Source organism: Diceros bicornis, chromosome 25 (assembly GCF_020826845.1).
Source record: "Diceros bicornis minor isolate mBicDic1 chromosome 25, mDicBic1.mat.cur, whole genome shotgun sequence".
Classification (NCBI taxonomy): domain Eukaryota; kingdom Metazoa; phylum Chordata; class Mammalia; order Perissodactyla; family Rhinocerotidae; genus Diceros; species Diceros bicornis.
The window spans coordinates 5394024-5414393 of record NC_080764.1 but is presented as its reverse complement, the minus strand read 5'-3'; the positions used below and the strand labels follow the sequence as shown (position 1 = coordinate 5414393).

General features: G+C 55.7%; 1 protein-coding gene across 2 annotated transcripts in view; it reads right to left on the bottom strand.

The window, feature by feature from the left end:
* The window catches only part of PHF21B (PHD finger protein 21B), a 109053-nt gene extending 89621 nt beyond the window's left edge, over window positions 1-19432 (bottom strand). For both annotated transcript variants that reach the window (XM_058568157.1, XM_058568158.1), the window contains exons 1-2: window positions 19321-19432; window positions 18425-18490 (exon numbers count right to left, since the gene is read on the bottom strand). In XM_058568157.1, coding sequence (XP_058424140.1) covers window positions 18425-18490; window positions 19321-19374 — 120 coding nt within the window. In that variant the 5' untranslated portion in view covers window positions 19375-19432. The remainder of the gene's footprint in view (window positions 1-18424; window positions 18491-19320) is intronic.
* Between the last annotated feature and the right edge of the window lie 938 nt (window positions 19433-20370).

Here is a 20370-nt window from a genome sequence, read left to right as displayed (position 1 = left end):
CAGTCACTCCATGAATACTGGCCAAATGACCAACTGGTCTCCCAACAAATATTTACTGTGCGTCTAAACAGAAGCCATCGATGAAAGAGTCACTTGAAATGCTCGCAGCCCCAGAGGAAAAGGACTCCTTTACAAACGACACGCAGCCGTGTCCCCCGCAGGCCAGGCCAGCCTGTCCAGTTCCCGCGTGTGCCCGGAGCCGGCGAGCCGGGACAGTATCAGGGAAGGGTGAGGGGTGGGCCCAGACCCGCCTCACGCAGCCCCCACTCAACAGTAATTACCAGAGCAGTGGGTATCAGAGGAGAAGTCAGGTACCGAGGGCACAAAACAGGGGCCCAGGGCCGCGGGGTGTCAGGGAGGCGCCACCTGAAGGACGGACAGTTAAGCCCCAAGCCAACAGGCGAGCAGGACTTGGGAGCTGGGAAAGCACACAGGCCTGGAGTGGGGAGGGCTGGGCATCTGAGGTGCACGGGACCCCGCCACGACTAGGGCACAGGGAACAAGGCGGGAAAGGCTCCCATGGGACAAAGAGCTTGTAGAGGTAGGATGTGGACCCAGGTGCGTCCACCCGGAGGCCACCCGCGTCCAGCTCCTCCTGCCGCCTCGCGGCCTCGGCTCCAGGACTTCACAGGGGTAACGGGAAGTGCGTGTGCAAAGGGGCCACCAGGGCAGGCGGCTATTGACCAGCTACACAACTTGGGGGGATGCCATCCCCGCCCTGTGATATGTACCCTCAGGGCCTCTCTGCTGTCAGGCGTGGCAACGTGACCTGCTCTGGCCAAAGGAAAGGGAGCAAGAGCCACACAGGCCACAGCCCGAGGTCTGAAGGCCCCGACGGGAAGGCACGTGGCGAGCACAGAGCCTGTTTGTTACCACAGCAAAGCTGACCAGTGCATCACGGCGTTCAAGACGCTACTTGGAGAAAAGCCCACTCCCCACAGGGCGGCCGTGAACTGCGGGGAATCTCGCGGGTCTTCCCGCCAGAGCATAAAGCATACACAGCCCCTTCCCCACCCACTTCGTGAGGAGGATTCTGGGTTCTGTTTATCCACCAGCTGGCCACGGACACCTTCTAGCCCTCAGGACTTTTCAACTCCACGTGCGGTAATGAGCAGGGGTCAAGCCATAACAGGACGAGAACGCTGACACAGGGCCGCGCTCTTCCTTTGCTTCTTTGTGGCTGCAGGTGGCAGGAGCTGGCGGCAGGATAAGGCTCCCACCAAAGGAGAGAGGCCGCTCTAAGCGCAGGCCGGGGCGCCCCTCGGAGTGAGCCTCTCCGAGCGATCTGAGGGCTGCCTGACCGGAGCCCCAGCCCGCGTTCCGGGAGCGGGAGGGACAGCAGCCCCGCGGCCCTCCTACCAGCTCTGCCCTCCGGTCCTGCTCTGCCGCCGGCACCGACACAGCGGGCGGTTACCCAGCACGTCATCCCACTGAACCTCGGAGCCCTCCCAGGAGAGAGGAGTCGCTGTCAGGCGTGTTCTGCACACGAGGAACTGAACCTCTGAATGTGGACGTGAGAGGCAGAGCCAGGGTTCAAACCCAGCTCCGTCTGAGCCGGGCTCTGCGCTGTGAGCCCCCACCTTCTACTCAAGAGCTCCGGGCCCCGCTTCCTGTTCCGGCAGCAGGGATCCCAGCTCTGCTCCAAGGGTTATCAGGGCCCACACATGCGTGTAACTGGGCACACAGAAGGTGCAAAATAAGTGGTAACACGGTGGGGGTGGGGAAGGAGGAAGAGGGTGAACTGACCCTGACCCCGTGGGCAGTCTCTCTGGACCCCCGCCTGGCCACTCACTTGATCCCTGTCGCCCACTGCGCAGCTCTCCAAGCCCGCAGGCCGGACGCCCCCTAGTAATTACCCTGTGAAGTAGACAGCAGAGTCTCGTCCCCATTTTACAGATGCAGAAACTGACACAGAAAGATCAAAGACTTACCCAGCAGGGCCCTGGGGACGTGGCAGGTATTCTGTTTCCTCACACTCAGTCCCATGGGGACACCTGCAGCACCCCCCACCACTCCCTGAGACGCTGAGGGCTGCACGGCATCAGGCACAGGGAGGACCTGGGTGAACCGCAAACGCCACAGACACGTGCCAGCTGGGGCTGGCAGGGACTAGCTGTCTGGGCAGGCTGGGGGTTCCGTCTCTGCTGGCGGCCAGACACACACACAGTGCAGGGGCTTGGGACCCAGGGTAACCAGGTTCACATTTCAGCACCAGAGCTAAGCCTGTGGACAAGTAACTGACCCCTGTGAGCCTCAGTGTCCTCCTCTGTAAATGGGGACAGGAGTAGGACTCGAAGTTACTGTTGGAAGTGAAGGCAGTGGGGGCCCTGGCTCACTCTCACCTGTCACCAGGAAGTGCGGGCTCCATCCTCTCATCCACAAGAGTCTACAGCAGCCCAGAGAGGATGTGGCTCCTGAGACTTAAACACGGACTCCAGCCTCCTGGTCAGCCAGGAGGACAGGCCATAGCCACTGGACAGCAATTCTAAAACAACACACACACACAGAGCAACCTGCAGTTTACAAATGTGCTTCCACAGAAGGCATTTAATCCCCGTTGCAGGCTGCAGAGGCAGGGCCTTTCATTATAGCCATTTTACAGATGTGAAAATTGAGGCCCCTGGAGATGAGCAACTTGTGCAAAGTCATGAATCTTCTGGGAGGTGGCAGCCAGTAAGAGTGGGCCTCGACTTCCAGCCTAGAGGTTCTTCATCTTCCTGCAGGGTAAACAGAAGCTGCAGGCTGCCCAGCAGGTGCACATTCCTACTTGCTGTCTATTTGTTCTAAAGCACCCTCTCCCAGCTCCTGAATGACAACCAACCAGGGTGAAACCATCGGCGACTGGTTTTCAAAACTGCATATGAAAATTAACATCAAACTCAATAAATGAGGCACCCCAGATCTTCCGGAGTGGTCCTGATTTCAAATATTCAGACCAACTGCCAGGTAGTATGTTCAGAAAGTACGGCTGTCCTGCTCACGACGGAGCCCAGATTTAGCAGTTCCTCCGTCTCAGCTCTCGGCGGCAGGGAAGGGGCAGGAAGGCAGACACCGATGGAGCCGGAGGTGCGCCTCGCGCTGGGTCAGCATCGAGCATCCGACCCCCAACCATACCCCGAGGCAGGCGTGACTAGCGTCAACTGACAGATGGAGGGGGCTGAACAGTGTCCCTCCAAAACTCACATCCATCTGAAAACTCAGAATGTGACCTTATTTGGAAATTGGGTCTTTGCAGATGTAATTAGTTGAGATCATACTGGATTAAGGTGGGCCCTAAATCCAATGACTGGGGTCCTTATAAGAAGAGACAGGCAGAGGGAAGACAGCCGTGTGAAGACAGGGGCAGAGACTGGAGTGATGTGGCCACAAACCAAGGGATGCCTGGGGCCACCGGAAGCTGGAAGAGGCAGGCAGGATCCTCCCCTAGAGTCCCTGGAGGGAACGCAGCCCTGCCCACACCTTGATTTCAGACTTCCAGCCTCCAAACGGTGAGAGAGTACATTTCTGTTGCTTCAAGCTGCCCAGTTTGCAGTGACCTGTTAACAGCAGCCACAGGAAACTTACACAGCAGACGAGAGAGCTAAGGCTCAGGGACGGTGAGTAACTGGCCGGGGTCCCTGAGCTCATGAGCAGCAGAGCCAGGCTGGGAGGCCACCTCAGCCCAGTGCCCCGGCCCTCTTTCCTCTCCTCTACTGCCCTCTCCCCACGTCCACTTCATCTAGAACACTCCCCCACCCCCACTTACAGGCTGTTGACTGCAATGAAAGATTTGCAAACGTCCCCACTTCCGCTGCATCCAAATTAGTGTCATTACAGGAAAGAAGTCCAGATAAAAATACCCAAAGCCAGGGAGCGTTGGGGAGAGAATCAGCACATGTGCAAGGCAGCTCGCAGTGCCGGCAGCCCAACTCGTGGCAGCCCAGCCTCAGGAGGGCCGCCCTCCTCTCAGGCCAGGGCCACAGTGCCCTCTGCACTGGCCAAGTCCCCGCTCCCAACCCCGTGTCTGCCTTTTTCATCAACTAAACAAAGCAGAAGGGATGCGAACGCAGCCTTGGGAGAGCGGGTCGGTACATTCCTCCCTCCACTCACCAAAGAGAGACAGAGTGGGGGAGCTGGGGGGGATAAATTACTGTGCCCGAGTCCAGCTGCACCAGGATGTAATAAAATGTGTTGCTAAGATACAAGTGCCAAAGAAGTTCATTAAAGGACACTTTAAACCAAGCTGCCAGACTCTTCTCCCTCTAAAGGCTGCTTATTTGGTACCGTCCCTCGTGTTTATAATTAGATCCGCAATATGACAGTGGCGACCCCCATTGAAGCCCACTCAGCAGAACTCGTTAATAAAACAGCTTCAACAAGGCATCGACTTGGGCGGGGGCGGGAGTGGCTGTGGGACCGTTTTATTTACAGAAATACATTTGAGTTCCACTTACTTATCTACATGAGAGACGAAGGCTCTTCAAGAACCTCATGGGCCTCTAGGCGCGCGAGTGACTTTCCCCTAAGAGGCGGCCGAGGTCTCTAGGACGGCAGAATCGCCGATCTCAGGGCTCACCATCAGCTACCCACCCCGTAGCTCTGCATCTGGCGCTCTGTATGGGGCACCACACGAGATGGTGAGTGGGGGACACAGAGGTGAAGGAGGCAGGAAATTACTAGATTACAACCCAGCGTGATGGAACTGGGAAGGGGCGCAAGCTGGGAGGAGGGACGCCAGTCCCTGTGGGCGAGGTCAGGGCAACTGCCCGCCCCAGCCGGGCCTGGACGATGCAGAGGGCGCAGCCAGGTGTGGAGGGCACGGGGGATGGACCTGGGAAGGGGCATCAGAGGACGGGCCCCGGAGGAGACAGGTGTGACCCGGCCTGCAGGAGTGTTCCCTAGGCCAGCAGAATTTAGAAAAAGCATTAATGCACAGCCCACATGGAAACTTCAGGAGATTTCACACTAGCATGGGTTTCTGGCTTCTCTTGAAAAGTCAAAGGAGCAAGTTGCCCAGGGCCCCTGACACGTGATGACAAGGGTGGTGCTGGGCCTGCTGCCCCGCTGCGGGACTCCGTCTCTCAGCGGGCCGGCCCTCGGCAGGACCACTCGCCGGCCCTGCAGGCCCCGCAGCGTCGGAGTTTGTGATTCTACGTTAGAGCATCACAGACTGTAACGAGGCAGTACGGGATCCTTGATGAGTCTCAGCAATTCTGAACTCCAGGATCTCAGCATAGGGAGGACCAGCCTGGTCTCCCCCGCAACTGCTGCTTCCCCTTTTGCTGATTAGGGGGTGGTTTGGCAGGTAGAGGTCTCAGAACAACCAATTCTTTTTTTTTTTTTTTTTGAGATTTAATTTTATTTATTTATTTATTTATTTATTTATTTATTTATTTATTTTATGAGGAAGATCAGCCGTGTGCTAACATCTGCCAATCCTCCTCTCTTTTTTGCTGAGGAAGACTGGCTCTGGGCTAGCATCCATGCCCATCTTCCTCCACTTTATATGGGATGCCACCACAGCATGGCTTGCCAAGCAGTGTGTCAGTGCGCGCCTGGGATCCGAACCAGCGAACCCCAGGCCTCTGCAGCTGAGCGCGCGCACTTAACCGCTGCACCACCGGGCCGGCCCCAGAACAAACAATTCTATCCCCGAACAGCTCTCGCTATCAGGGGATTCCTCCAGACTTGGAGCTGAAATCGGCCTTCTGGTGTCTTCCAGTTTCTAGTCAAAATACATTACAGCCAGTGGGCGATTTAAAGGCAGGGGTCAGTCATGCTGGAGAAGACAGCCCCCATCCTGTCCCCCCAGCTCTCTGATCTCCTCCCTCACATTCACCTGTCACTCACTCACTCCCAGCCACACCGGCCTCCACTGGAAACAGCAGGCACATCCCACCTTAGGGCCTTTGCATGGGCTGTTCCCTCTGCCTAGAACACTCTTCCTGCAGAGAGCTACAGGGCTCACTCCTCCAACTTCTGCAGGCCTTTGCTCCAATGCTGCCTTCTCAATGAGGCCCCTCTCGACCACCCTATTTAAAATAGCCACCTGCCCTACACACACACACACACACACACCCTTCTCACCAGGCTCTACTTACTGCCAGAACATTCATCACCTCCTAACCTACTCCATAATTCATTTATTATGTTTCCCCTCTATGACCTGTCTCCCCCTCTGAGACGGTGAGCACATCTCCAGGGCCTATTCCATCCACCGCTGTGTCCCCAGCGCCCAGCACAGCGATGGCACATAGTAGGCAGGTGCTGAACACCATTCTCTAATGAGTGGTGACTGCCAGTGTTCTCACCACTGTGCGCCCTCTTCTGGACACACTCAAGCTGTCCAGGCCGGTGGGCACACCCCGAGAATATGCAAAGAGACTTGACACACAGAGAGCTCTGCCGCCCTGTTCCCTTCCAGACCCCTATGCTGAATACCCCGGTCCCCCACGTCCCAGCTCCTGCTTTAAGACACCGGCCACCTCTGGTTCCTTGCGAGCTCCCTGCAAGGCACCCACTTCTGCCCAGTTCCCAGTGCTTGTGGCCGTAACAATGTCCAGCCCCCCTTTGATCTCTGTCCACAATGACACGGGTAACAGTTTTGTCACTTCTCCTGCCAAGCCCTTGGAGGGACCTTCTTAAGCACGTGTCCCCTCAGCAGTGGCAGCTGGCAGAAGGACGTTGGTGACGTGGGCAAAGCAAAGTCTGCAGTCAGTGGGGCTATCAAACCATAGTTTAAGAAATAATTCCGGCGTCTATCCGTGGTGCGTTTATCACCACCGGGACACCTTAATCACAGAGAGGAGCTGGTATCGCTGATTAAAGACAAGGCTGCTTGTCATTTGTAACCTGCATCTCACATTAAATCCTGGATCACAGTCTCCAATATGTATATATTTTTAATTGCATTTTCAAGTTCATTTACATGTGCAGATTGGCTTTCCGCCTGAATGACATCAAAGAGAAACACAGCTCCCTCTCTTCCGCTCTCTCCTGCCCCATCTCTGCCTTCTTCTCTTTCCTGGGGCAAAAAGCCTCTCCTCAAATTGATTACAGCATCACCCATGGACAGCCTGCTGGCATCCCCCAGGGACGCCCCAGCAGACCCCCATCTGCCATGTCAAGTAACTTTCTGCTGCCTCCACTCAAGAGATCAAAAAGAAGTCATTATTTCCCCTAAAAATGACGGCCCCCCCAAGACCATCTTTCAGCCCCTTTTCTATTTTGGGGGTGACTCTACCCTGAAGTGAGACTCTGAAAGCAGAAATGTGCACGGTGGGCTGAGTGACAAACAGCCCCTACAGGTACTCCTTCTGAACCGTCCTTCTGAAGTTTACCTGCACCTGGAGATCTGCTGTCAATCTGATTCGGTAAGTTTCATAAAATGGACAGTTGCGGAATGTGCTGTGCCTTGCCAAAGCTGCCTGTCCCTCACCTGTGCAAATCGGAAGTCACCTGCTCTGAAAGTCTAACACCCGTCCTGAAAACCACTAGGGTGTCTGCCCCAGGGTCCTTTCTTGGTGGCCCTGTTGTCACAAGGTCATCTCGTGCAGGACCCCAGCACATCTCACACAGGGGATGCCCTCTTGGGCAAGCAGCTTTTGAGAGAAAACTCCAGTGAACAGAATTTAATTGCTTAAACAAAAACAGGCTTCTTGTGTGGCTGCGGTGTGGTAGTCAGGAAGACCAGGGTCCCCGGGGCTACTTCTGGTTTCTGGATGCCACCCCCACCCAGGGCCTGAGCTTCCCACATGTAAAACTGGGGGTAGGCAGAGGTGCCCTGGCTCTCACATCCTATGCTGAAGCCATCAGGCCACGTCTGGGGCATCTGTGCTCTCAATTTCCACTGAATCCCAAATTTAAGGCCCAATCCCAGCTGTGGACACACCAGTTTATGGAGACAAAAAGCAACCCAGAGGTTTCTGCCCCAACAAAAAGCCACACTTGCCAGCCTACTTCTCCATGGCAATAAAATTTTGGGGGCACCACCAGCTTTCTCCTTCTCACATTGCTGTTAGTAAAGTAATATTGATACAGCTCTCCTCAAATTCAACTGCCCTGCTGCCTGCCGGGAATTCCAGCTGGCACTTGGGACACGTTGTTAGAGCCGTTGAGTGGATTCCGACTCCTAGTGACCCTGTGGACAGCAGAGCAGAACCCTGCCTGGGTTTCTGCGCCGTCCTCTCACCTTCTGGAGCTCTATCAGACAATGCTCCACTGCTATTCATGGGGTTTTCAGGGCCAATCTTTTCGGAAGCAGGTGGCCAGGTCCTTCTTCCTAGTCTGTCTAGTCTGGAAGCTCCGCTGACACCTGTCCACCACGGGTGACCCTGCTGGTATTTGAAATCCTGGTGGCGTAGCTTTCAGCATCACAGCAACACACAGCCGCCACAGTACGACAACCAACAGACGGGGGGTATGGTTCCCTGGGTGGGACACGAACCTAGGCCGCAGCAGTGAGAGCACGAGATCTTAACCAGTAGCCCGCCAACTTGGGACACACGCGTCCTCGTTAATCCTCAGAACAACCTCGCCCTGGAGGCAGCATCATCCCTGCTCTGAGATAAGGACCCAGCTAACCCGCTCTCTAATCTTACTTGGGGGCTGAAGACCCACTCACCCTGGGACAAAAAATTAAAATCCCCCATGGACGTACTTCTTTCTGCTGTGTTTTAGTAAGATTAAGACAGGTGCCAAGCAAAAAAATCAATCAATAAAATAAAAATACATATATGTATGTATATGTAAAGCGCAGCCCACCTGAGCCCGCGGCCCGCAGTCAGAGGTCATCACCACAACAAAGCCGTATCGGCAGCTTCTCAGCTTCTCACCACACTCTGCAACTGCCACCACCGAACAATAAGTAACTGCCAACAAGAAACCTTAAGGAGGCATATTTGTTCCTTTGGAGAACAGAGGCCATTTCCAAATAAGAAGATGCCTTAAAGTGTAAAATAATAACAGGAATAATAATAAGAAACACAAGGCAGCAGAGCCAGAGGGGCTCAGGCCCAGGCGGGGCTGAGGGGTCCTCGGGAGGAGGGGCGGGAGGAGAAACCGCTTTGGGTCCAACCCTCCCGACTGCCCCTGGCTCAGCTTCCGCGCTGCAGGGACCCCTCCCTGGTCCTGGCCCGCCACACACGCGCCACCCTGGTCCCAGCCAGCAGGCAGCCTCCTGGGAGACACAGAGACTGGATGTAGACCAGGCTCCCTCCAGAGTTCTGGGACCTTCTACCGCAGAGTAAAATTTCCACTCATCACGGACTGGCTAATTCGCCGGTGGCGGTCACCTCTTGCACTAACTCCCTTTACTGTTATCTGAACGCACGCCCTGGAGTTACAAGACACACCAAACTTTTCATATTTGTGGCACAAAGTGTTGTCGTCTCTCCCACACACTCCAGCGGAGGGGTTAAGATCATGAAGCCACAAGGTCCCAGAACTGGATCCCAGCTCCTCCCCTCGCTAGCTGTGTGACGTCAGCAAGAGTCAACCTCTCTGGGCTTCCGCCTCCTCCTGAATAAAATGGAAATTGAGAGCAGGCCTTCCCCAAGGGGCTGAGTGAACAGCGAATGAGTTGGTCCACAGAGAGCACTCGAAGGGGGCCTGCCTCAGGGTTAGCATCAGATGGGAAAGCTGTGACTCCTGGAGGACCAGAAGATGACGTCCCAGTCCCACTTGCTGAGCACTTACTATGGACCCAGAACCTAAGACACCATCTCATCTAATCCTCCCAGCACCTCTTTCATGCCATTTCTTGGGCACTTGCCACCCGCCTGCACTCCGTTCTCTGATGTGCGGTGCACCGTCATTCCCAGCTTACAGCCACTGGACCGGCCCTTCTTGAAGGATGGAGCTGGGCTTAGAGCTCAGTCTGTCCAGTTTTAAAGCCCACGCTTAAGCTCTTTCTCACATGCCTCTCGGAGACAAAAGTTAAAAGCCTTCTTAGCAGCCCTCTTCTGGAAGGAAAATCGAATCCAGACTCCTATTTCCTTAAACACTGAATTCCAAACAGAGTCGGGAAGACGAATGGTGTGGCCACACTGCACCTTCCTCTGGGCACCTGCCTCTTCTCCAAAGTCCTTCCGTGTCTGGGGCAAGGGCCTCGGAGGCAGCGCCCACAGACACCCCCAAAGGGGCCTCCTTAAGCCCCCAGCGTGGGACCAGAGCGTGCCCAAAACACTGCTCCTTGGCGAGAGCCCCAGTGCGGAAGAGGAAAGCCTCCTCCTCCAGCCCAGCGGCACGCTTCAGCGGGTGGGCAGGCCAGGCAGCGGCCACAGTTAGCACTGGTTCCCACAAGTGAAATCAAGACAGCAGCGAGCCCAGGATTTGGTTCCTGAGCAGACAAAGGCATTGGAGGAAAAACTTGCTAAATCAGAGGCTAATCGTCGTGGCCCAGAGCTCTAACGAGGCATCGTGGGATTACCAAAGTTATCATCAGTCACCTCATTGAAAACATTCCGAGTTAATTGAAATCAATTGTAGAGTTCTGACAGCAGGTGTTTTCAGAGGCTGAAATATCAAAGCGAACTCCTTGGACTGGCTGGAGAAGACGGCATAGTCTCCGCCAACCTCTACCAGGAGGGACACAGCAACAGGCCGCCCTCCCTCTCAGAAAAGAAGGCCCCACACAGGACGAGCAACAGTGCAAAGGCTCCAGCTCCCCCGGGCGCAGGGCAGGGCTCAGCAGGGTCTCCTGTGGTCACAGGTGCACTGACCACAAATCAACCCCTTCAAACCCCTTCTCTTCAAATCAACCCCTTCGCTGTGTAGTTAAGATGCACTTTCACACCTATTACCTGATTTCATCTCAATAACCCGGTGAGAGAGGTCTAATTACTAGTCCCACTTTACAGACAGGACAGGGAGCTCAAGGAGGCAGAATGACCCGCCCAAGGCTCAGCGAGCTACGGGAGCTGGGATGGAGGCCTGGTGTCCTGACTTGAGGGCCTTTGCTCTTGCAGTACATCATGTGAACTCGACACGCAGGGGCCAGCTGGAGACAAGGCAGGGGCTGAAAGAGGGGGCACCCTCTCGGCAGTCCCAAGCTGTCTGACCTTGGGAAGTGGCCCTTCTCTGATCTGTCCCGCAGGGAAGACTCATCTGCCCAGCCTGACCCAAGTCATGAGACTATCCTGACAGTCAAATAAAAAGGTGTGCATCAGAGAAGGAGTGGGACAGACCCATTGAAGAGCATGGTGCTGCAGACGGCCAAGACTCTGAGTGTAAGACTTGTCTCTACGCTTCCCTACACGTGCAAATGTCACCTCCTCGGCGCGCTCCCCACACGCCCCACCAGAGCACATCTCCCCACCTGCTGCCCGGGTGACCTGGTGGCTTAACGTCTCATGCAGATACCTTGCTGGGCCCCACGGGACACGTTACCTGCCTCCCCAACCACATATGCAGATGTTTGTAAGCAGAGACCAAGCGAAAGCATTTCATAAGTGTAAAGCTTTACAAAACGAGACGTCACTATTACACAGCACCCCCTTCACCTCCACATCCCCAGCACCTGGCAGGAGCCCGTTAAATGTTTGTGGAATTAATTGAGTTGTTCCCAAAATATGCCCACAAAACAATGTCAAGTGTAAAAAGCAAGTTTAGGAACAGCACGCTCAACGCATCCACTAGGCACGTTTATCTGTGTCATAGATGTTTGTGTGTGCACAGAACATATCCGACGAACACTCCTGAAAACCAGCCCTGCTCTCGTCCACAAGCGAGAATGGGCAGGAAGAAAGGGGCTTAAGTTTTACGACTTTCAAATCTGCACTGTGAATTTTTTTCCCAACAAGCATGTGTTGCTTTTACAATAAAAACTTTTTTAAAAGTAGAATTCTTATCTCCTAAATGTTATAGAAATAATAGAAAATATCGATCACCACCTTCCTCAGTTAAGATTTTACTTTAGCAGGAGAATGGTAATTATTTTTCTTACTTCAAAAACAAATCCTCTTATTTTAGTAACACAATTTTGGACAAATTATTAACTGATTTTATATATACTACACAGACTTTATATATACTTATTGGTATATACCAACGTACTTACTATTTATTATTGTACACTTTATAGCCAAAATAAAATCAATAATGAAAATGCAACTGAAAAATATAAACACGTGTATATGTATACACACACACTTTTTTCCCTTAAACCAACTGAGCAGAGTTGTCCACTCAGTTACATTCAGGAGTGTCCCCCATTAATTTCTCAGCTCCACGAAGCTCTGGTGAAGAGAGGAGGAGGAGGGCACCGTGTGGTCCCCTGCTCTCCAGCCTGTTACGTTCTGGTCGCCCAGGGCTACGGGTCCAGCAGCCTCCCAGCCTCCTCTCCCATGTCATGCGTGGGCCCTGTCGTCCCTGCAAGAGCTTCCCCACGTAGGTGACAAACATCTAAGGAGCTCATATGGCCGGGCCAAGCAGGAGGGGACTCAGGCCTCCTTCACTCCCTCCCTTCTCATCTGCCCTCAGCCTTGTTCCCATACCTTCCTGACCTGGGCCTTGAAAGCCCCTGGCCATTCTGGAGGCTACGGCATAAAATCCAGGCCCTGCATCCCGGCCTCTGATGCCTTCCTTGCTCTGCCCCAGCTCGCCTTCTCTGCTGTCTCTCTCCTCCTCTCTCTCACGGTTCTACTGCCAGCAAACTCACCAGCCCCTGCAGGAGTTCTCAGGCCATTATCCCTTAGCAGGACTGGCCACCAGTTCCTCCCGTCTACAACCCCAGGCGTCCTTGAGGACCTCTCCCGACCTCCTCCAGCAACCTGTCCTTGATCTCCAGGCCAGAAATGATGCAGGTGCTCCCACAGCACGATTTTCACAGAACTTTTCTGGAATTTCCTTGAAACATGGTTATCTCTATGCCTCACTCTTTTCTGAGGTTTCCAAGGCAGGGAGCTGCTGGTCTTATCCACCTATGTCCACTCATTTTGAACAGGTGATTTTTTTTTTGTTTTTGTGAAGGAGATCAGCCCTGAGCTAACGTCCATGCCAATCCTCCTCTTTTTGCTGAGGAAGACTGGCCCCGGGCTAACATCCGTGCCCATCTTCCTCCACCTTATATGGGACGCCGCCACAGCATGGCCTGACAAGCAGTGCATCAGCGCGCGTCCGGATCCGAACTCGGGCCGCCAGCAGCAGAGCGCACGTACTTAACCGCTGTGCCACGGGGCCAACCCCTAAGATCTACCATTTATAGCATGGCTACTACAGGCTGGGGACTCTACTAGGACCATTAACTACATGACTGCTACTCCTCACACCCATCTCTTTACGAAGTCATCCACTGGTTCAACAAATATGCATTCAGCCCCTAGGAAGCCCTGCTCTGAGAACACAAGGGGAGGGGGTAAAGCAGACACAGCCCCCACCCTGCATGCAGCTTACAGTCTCGCACAGAGAGCAGACATGAAAAGGTCAAATCAGACGATCGAGGAAAATGCTCGAGGTGCCAGAAGAGCTGCTGGAAAGCAACCAAAGAGGCCGCACTAGCGGGTACAGGAGTGAGGTGGAGGGTGCCCCATGCAGAGGACGAGCATGTGGGCAGGGCCATCCCTGCAGGTTCTGAGGGCCCCCAGGCTTCATCCCCAGAGCAACGGAGCACCACTGGAAGGTCTCGAGCCAGAGGGTGCCGTGATCATGTGCAGGTTTTAAGACACTTACTATTTAAGACACAGTATGCTATTCACAATAGCCAAAAGGCGGAAACAACCCAAATGTCCATCAACTGGGGAATGGATAAACAAAATGTGGTCAATTCATACAATGGAATATTACTCAGACATAAGAAGGAATGAGGTAGTGACACATGCTACAACTGTGATGAGCCTTGAAACATTATGCTCAGTGAAAGAAGGGAGTCACAGAAGACCACAGATTGTATGATTCCGTTCATACGAAAGCCCAGAACAGGCAACTCTATAGGGACAGAGAGTAGATTGGTAGTTGTTTAGGGCTTGGGGAGAGGGGGCAAGTAACAGCCAAAGAGTTTCTTTTTGAAGAGATGAAAATGTTCTAAAATTGATGGTGGTGATGGTTGCAAATATCTGTGAATATACGAAAAACCATCTAATTGTACACTTTAAATGGGTGAATTATATGATATGTGAATTATATCTCAATAAAGCTAATTTTTCTTAAAGTGGATGCAATGAGGGGGGTACTGCAATCTTCCAGCTAAGAGATGATGGTGGAAGGGAACAGAGTCGTAGAAGGATGGGGAAGAGGAGCTCTGGGAACAGGCTCAGATAAAAGCATGGGCCTGGGAGACTTTGCTGTGCGAGGGGGAGTCAGGGGTCAAGGCCACACAGGTGGCAGTGGTGAAGTCAGGCCTGGGCCCCTGCTGTCTCAGTCCCCCGCTCTCTCCTTCAGAACATGAAACGTGGAGCTTCACTTTTCTCTTTAACATGTAACGATGCTGTTTTAAGAATGAGATCTCAAACTCTAGGTCAGGAAGATTAAAATTCACCCTCCTGTATGAGAGCAGACTTGGAAATAATGCTCAGAAAATGGAACATCCTTTTACTAAAGGACCACAAACAACTGCAGAGCTTTCGGAATAAATCCACCCCATTTCTAGAAGTAACTGGTGGAGATTTCCAAGGTGGAATCTCTCTGGTGCCCAACATGGCTAGTGAATCACGGTGAAGACATGATTCAGCGCCCGGGTGCGTGCCACATACATAATATCTTTCAAGAAGACATATTTTTATTGCCGCACTTGAGGACAGCCCCTCGGAATCCAGAGTTCATCAAATCGATAGGTCAAGCAGTGCGCAAGGCCCCAAGTTCACCTCTGGGGTCTCTCTCTATCGGCCACACCAGCAGGGACCACAGTTCACACAGAAGGGTCTTCTCACTCTATGGTGAATCTAAACTTGTGTGAACTTCAGGTCTGGGGATGCCCACTACACACAGCATCTAGATGTTGTGCTAAGAACTCCAAAGAGGGAGGGAAAAAAACCCACTATTTATGATGGGTCTGTTATTTACACAGAACTGCTTGTTGCTTGACAATTTAGATAAAAATGTTACTGCCTCTCTGCATGTGCTGCAAATTCACGGCATAAAGCCACTGGAGCAACTAATGGAGTCTTCACACATCATATCTCGTTAAAGACGCAGAGTCTGTCCCCCGCTGGAATCACAACCCAGCAGCCAGGCGAGGCCACACCTGGGGATGCAGCCCGGCCACTCCAGGCTGGCCACAACTCACCTCTGACCACCGCCCCCACACCTCCTTTTTTTTAAGGAAAAATATGAACTCTGTTTTCAAACAGCCAGGTCCTATGGAAGCTGGTTTCCCGTCTATCCCCTAGTCCACCAACGGTAGGAGAAACACTGGGGAGTTCTACAGAATTTGTCTCTCTCTACTTCTGATCAACAATCTATTTACTTACAGGAGTCCTCGATAAACATCTTTAAACGCCTGCCCATGTTTCCAGAAGTAACTGAAAAATTTCCAGTACCAAGGGCATGAATGGGAAACTGATGGCTGGGCACCAAAAGATATTACTCGGCTGCTCCTGTATTTCTAACAGATGTGGATAATGGGGTCATCCATTCATTTTACTATCCAGTTCATCATCCACATGTGCACTTTCAATTGAAACTTAACCTTTATGTCCCATATTCCAAGTGGGAGCAGCACAAAAGCACACGTCTCCGGAGGTGGAGATGGTATGAGTTTCTCCCCGAGCATATCTATAAATGAACACCACCTTTAATTTTATGTTGAGTTAAGAACAAACTCTGAAATACTGGCTTTTTCATACCTGCTCCCACATTTCAGCTTCTCCTGGGCAGGTTCTGGGGTGACCAAGCAGAGCCCCACGGCTCCTCTTCAAGACCCTGGGTGCAGCCCAGAATCACCTCCAAGAGCTTGCTCATCGACCTTTCCCCGGCAAGCTGCCAATCACCACCAAACTCTCCCAAGGAGAGAGAGACGAGTAAATGTTAAGTCTACCCAACTCATTTCATAGGTGACCTCTGAAAGATTTCACCACCGAGCTTGGGAGAGACAAGGCAGCTTTATTAGCATGCTGCACACAGCCTCAGCCCCCTCCACTCCCTCTTTTATGAGCCCTTGTTACATAAAATGCCACAAAGGGAAAAGGAAAAACAACACACTTCCAGTTACAAACACAAGTTCTGATGGCCAGGCCAAACCTTGGCTGCTTACCAGATGTTATTTTGAGTCATTTAAAAGAAACATTCTTAACAGGCCGGAGAACAAAAGTTTCCGCTGTTTTCTTTCTTTCTTTTTAAACACACACTCACACACACACAAAAAGATGGAGGTACATTCCATTCGCAAGCATCCTTCCCCGAGTTCAAATTTAAAGGCAAAGGCAGCCTGAAGTCGGACAGCTCCTTCGCGGAGCCGGACCGCAGCCTTCAAACAGGATTTTCAAATGTTTCGCAGCCTCATCTAAATTCCAGCCTGACAGATAATAAATAGCTACTCATTTACTATCATCATAAAAATTTAAATAGCCTTGAAATAGTTGCTACAATACAGAAGAAATGATCAAACCTAAGCTCCGGAAAGCCACTACAAACCGCGAAACTATTGCTACGTGGAAGCACACATAGAGAGACATTGTTGCAATAAAAGCCGCTGGATTATTGGATTTGCTCTCTCTCTCTCTCTTAAATCTTCTACTCCGAGCATAAGAGGCAACAACTTGCCGTTTTACCCAGTGAAAAAAGGGCTTAGTAACCCTCAGCTATCACACTGTACCAGATGTGGTGGTGGGTTGTTTTTTTTTTTTTAAAGAAAGTATCTGATTTGATTCTACACAGTGATTAAACATCTTTGTGCTCAGCGGAGAAGGGTCTTCCAACCCCTCCCCCTCCAAAAATGGCATCAAAGCAATCAAAATGGTAATGCCGGGCCTGGTCCCCTCCCCCCGCGAACTCCCCGACTTCGCCGGGGCCGCGCGCCGGGCCCCCCTCCGGCGGGAATGGAAGCTTCCACTCCTGGCCGGGGGCGCGCGCCGCCGGGGAGGGGGCCGCGGCACCGCCAGAGAGGGGTTAACGCGTGTCCGGGCAGGCGCCCCCGGCCAGGCGCGGACCCGCGGGAACAGCCATCTTTCCTTCCGCAACCCCGGCCCCCTCCTCTCCCGCACGCCCCCTCCCACCACTTTTCAACTTTAAAGACTCGACGAGGACACCCGGCCTCCGAGTTCTCCTCTCCAGGGTCGCCGCCACCCCCGCCAATCTCGTCTCCCCCCCTCCGAGAATTCCTCCGTGGAGGGGGCACGGGATCCGGCCGCCCGGCCCGGAGTTGGGGAGGAGGAAGGGGACCTGCTCCGCGGCCGGGGCGGGGCGGGCGCTGTCCAAGTTTGGTGCTGACGGCGGCCGGCATTCCGGAGGAAGCGCGATCGATGGCCGGCGGGCCCGCGGGGCGGGCGCGGGGAGGGGAGGGGGCCCGCGGGGCGGGCGCGGGGAGGGGAGGGGGCCGCGGGGAGGGCGCCGGCGCCGCCGCCCCCACCCGCCTCGGAGCCCCGAGAGCGCCATTGGCTGCGCCGCTCAAAGTTCTCGGCTCGGGGGGCGGCGCGGGAGAGGGGCGGGAGCGCGTGTGCGGGGAGGGGGGCGGGGGAGGGGCGGGGGAGGAGGGGCGGGGGGAGGAGGGGAGGGCGGGAGGAGGGGAGGGGGGAGGAGGGGAGGGCGGGAGGGGGCGGGGGGCGCGCGGCCGGCCGCGCTCCGGCGGCGGCATCTGTTCATGGTGCTGAAACCCCGAGCGCTGAGCTCAGCGCAACTAAGTCACAATGGACAACTTTTCCTCCCCGAGGGGCCCGGAGGAGGGTCGGCGGCCGGGCCCCCCACCGCGAGGAGCCTCCGGTGTGTCCCAATCGACACCTGACGCGCGGAGACCAAAGTTGGGGCAGAACTGGGGGGTCCTGGGGGCGCCCTTCTTTTGTTCCCGGGAGCTGGCGTCAGGTTCCAAGAATAAAAAGTGATGCTGGAGAAGCGGAGGGGAGGGGCGAGCCCAGAGGAACGATTCTTTAAATAAAATTTGCAATGGAACCCAGAAACCGCTTCCAAGGAGTTTGGTGTCCAGGCCCGAATTACCGCCACCCTCTGTCTACCCCCACCCTCACACCGGCGTGAAGGGGGGGACATGGAGCCGGGAGAAATTTCCACATTCCAAAAACATGTCCACCAACTCAAAATGGACGCCGGGCTGCTCGCCGCCTTTTAAGTGCAGCCTCTCTCCTTCGACCACTGCCGGAGCCGCGCTCCCCCCGCTCGGCCTCCGAGAACCCGGCTCTTTCTTTCCAGAAAAGGAGGGGCGGGTAGCTCTGAGGCTGGAGACAGACTCCTTTGGGAATCTGAGCGTGCGGCGCCGAGGCCGGCACTTTGTAGGGTGCTGCCCCAGTGCCCGGCGACCCTCGTCCCGCAGCGCGGGGGTGGGGGACAGCTCCAGCTCGCTTACTTGTTTGTCGCTGAGCGCGGCGATCCGCGGCTGCCTCTCGTGGAGCTGCTTCTTGAGGTCGCCGTTCTGCGGAAACACGGAGGAGCGGGCTCAGGCCGGCGGCCCCGGGGGCTCCAGTGCGCCGGGCAGCCCGCGGGCCGCAGCCCCCCGCGCGCAGCGCGCCCCAAGTTCCCGGCCGCGTCCCGCACGCGCGGCGGCCGGGCAGCGCCGCGCGGGGCCGCTTACCTGTGGCTGCCGCCTCATCGGGGCAGCTGGCGGGGCGGGGCGGGGGCCGAGGCCACCCGGCGGCGCGCCCCGAGCCGTGCAAGTTTGCAGGCCGGGGTGCGTGTGCGAGTGAGTGTGAGTGTGAGTGTGTGCCGGGGGAGGGGGGAGGAACAAAGAGCCAAGTAAACACGGCGAGTCCGTGTCGAGCAAAGCTCATAAATATTCAAGTCGCGTCCTAATCTCCCCAACACACGCGCGCGCGCCGCAATACCGCTCGGGCTCCGGCCGCCGCGCCGCCGCTCGCCCGAGCGACCATCGCCAAAACTACTTTTGCAAACTGTGCAGGACTGCACGGGGGCCGGAGGGGGTCGGCGCACACACTCACACGCACACCCCGGGGCAGGCTCACGAAGGGGTCCCCTCCCGGCACCCTCAGCCCTGCAGACCCTGCAGACCCTGCGTCGAGAATGAGAAGACGCCGTCTGGTCCCACGGGCCCCCGATCCCCAAACTGTGCAGGATTGCAGGAGAGGGGGGCGGAGGGGGAGCGCAGAGGGGGTCCGTGCGTGTGCACAGTCCTCCCACCCCGAGGCAGGCTCGAGGCGGGGCCCCCTCCGGACACCTCCAGCCATGCAGACCCTGCGACGAGGAAGAGGACGCCGGGCTCGGGTCCCTGGAGCCCGCACCGCCTACCTGGTGGCGCGCGAGTTCCACGGCGAGCGCCTCGGGCCGGCTCTGCAGCTCCATCCCGGGAACTTGGGCAGCACTTTTCGCTCACTTTGGCCCGGGCTCCCGGGAAGTTGCGCGGCTCCGCGGGGGCGGGAGCGGGCGGGCGCACCGGGTCTCCGGGCCGGGGGGACGCGAGCCCCCTCCCCCCACGGCCGAAAGGGAGGGGGGGTCTGGCGAGGGGGCAGAAAGGCGGCCGGGCGCCGCGGCCGCCCAACTCCTCAGGCTGCCCGGCAAGTTGCGCCGGGTCCCCGGGCTGCCGGCGCGGCCCGGCGCATGGCCCCCCCGGCGCCGGGAGCCCCGCGCAGCCCCGCGCGCGCCCGCCCGCCCGCCGCCGCCCGCCGGCAGGGACTATATTTCCTCCGGCGCGCGCGCCTGGATCTCGCTGGGCCTCGGCAAAGTTGTGCCTCGGCACGATGCTAATTCGGCAGTGCCCGGATGGAGCGGGCCGGGGCGGCGGGGGGCGGCGCCGGAGCCCGCCGCCCCGCCCCGCCCCGCCCCGCCCCGCGCGCGCGTGCGCACTGCCGCCCCGCCGCGGCCCGGCGCCCCGAGCGGAGAACAAAAGTGGCCGCGCGGAGGGGCGCAAACTCGCCGGCCCGCCGCTGGGGGCGGCCAGCCCGGGGCCGCTCGGGCCGGGCGCTCCTCCTCCCTCCGTCGCCTCCCCAGCCAAACCCGAGGAAAGCGGGGCGCCCGGCCTAATCTCGGGTTATAAATACTTTCCGGTGGAGGGAAAAATGTCCATTTTTCCATTTCTTTTCTGCTCTGGCTCTCGCTGCTCCCTCTTTTCCCCTTCTCCCTCTCCCCCTTCCACTTTATTTCAATTGTCCGCATCCCCTCCTGCCTCCCTGTGCCCTAGCGCTGCGACTTGGGAGATGAAATGAGTCCTGTCTGCAGATTCCCCACCGCCTGATGGCCACCGTGTTGTTTCAACAGTGCGAAAACCGATCTCTTGACTGTTCCTTTAATGATTTTTTTTTTACACTCACAATTAAACTCTCAACAGATGTCACTGGACTT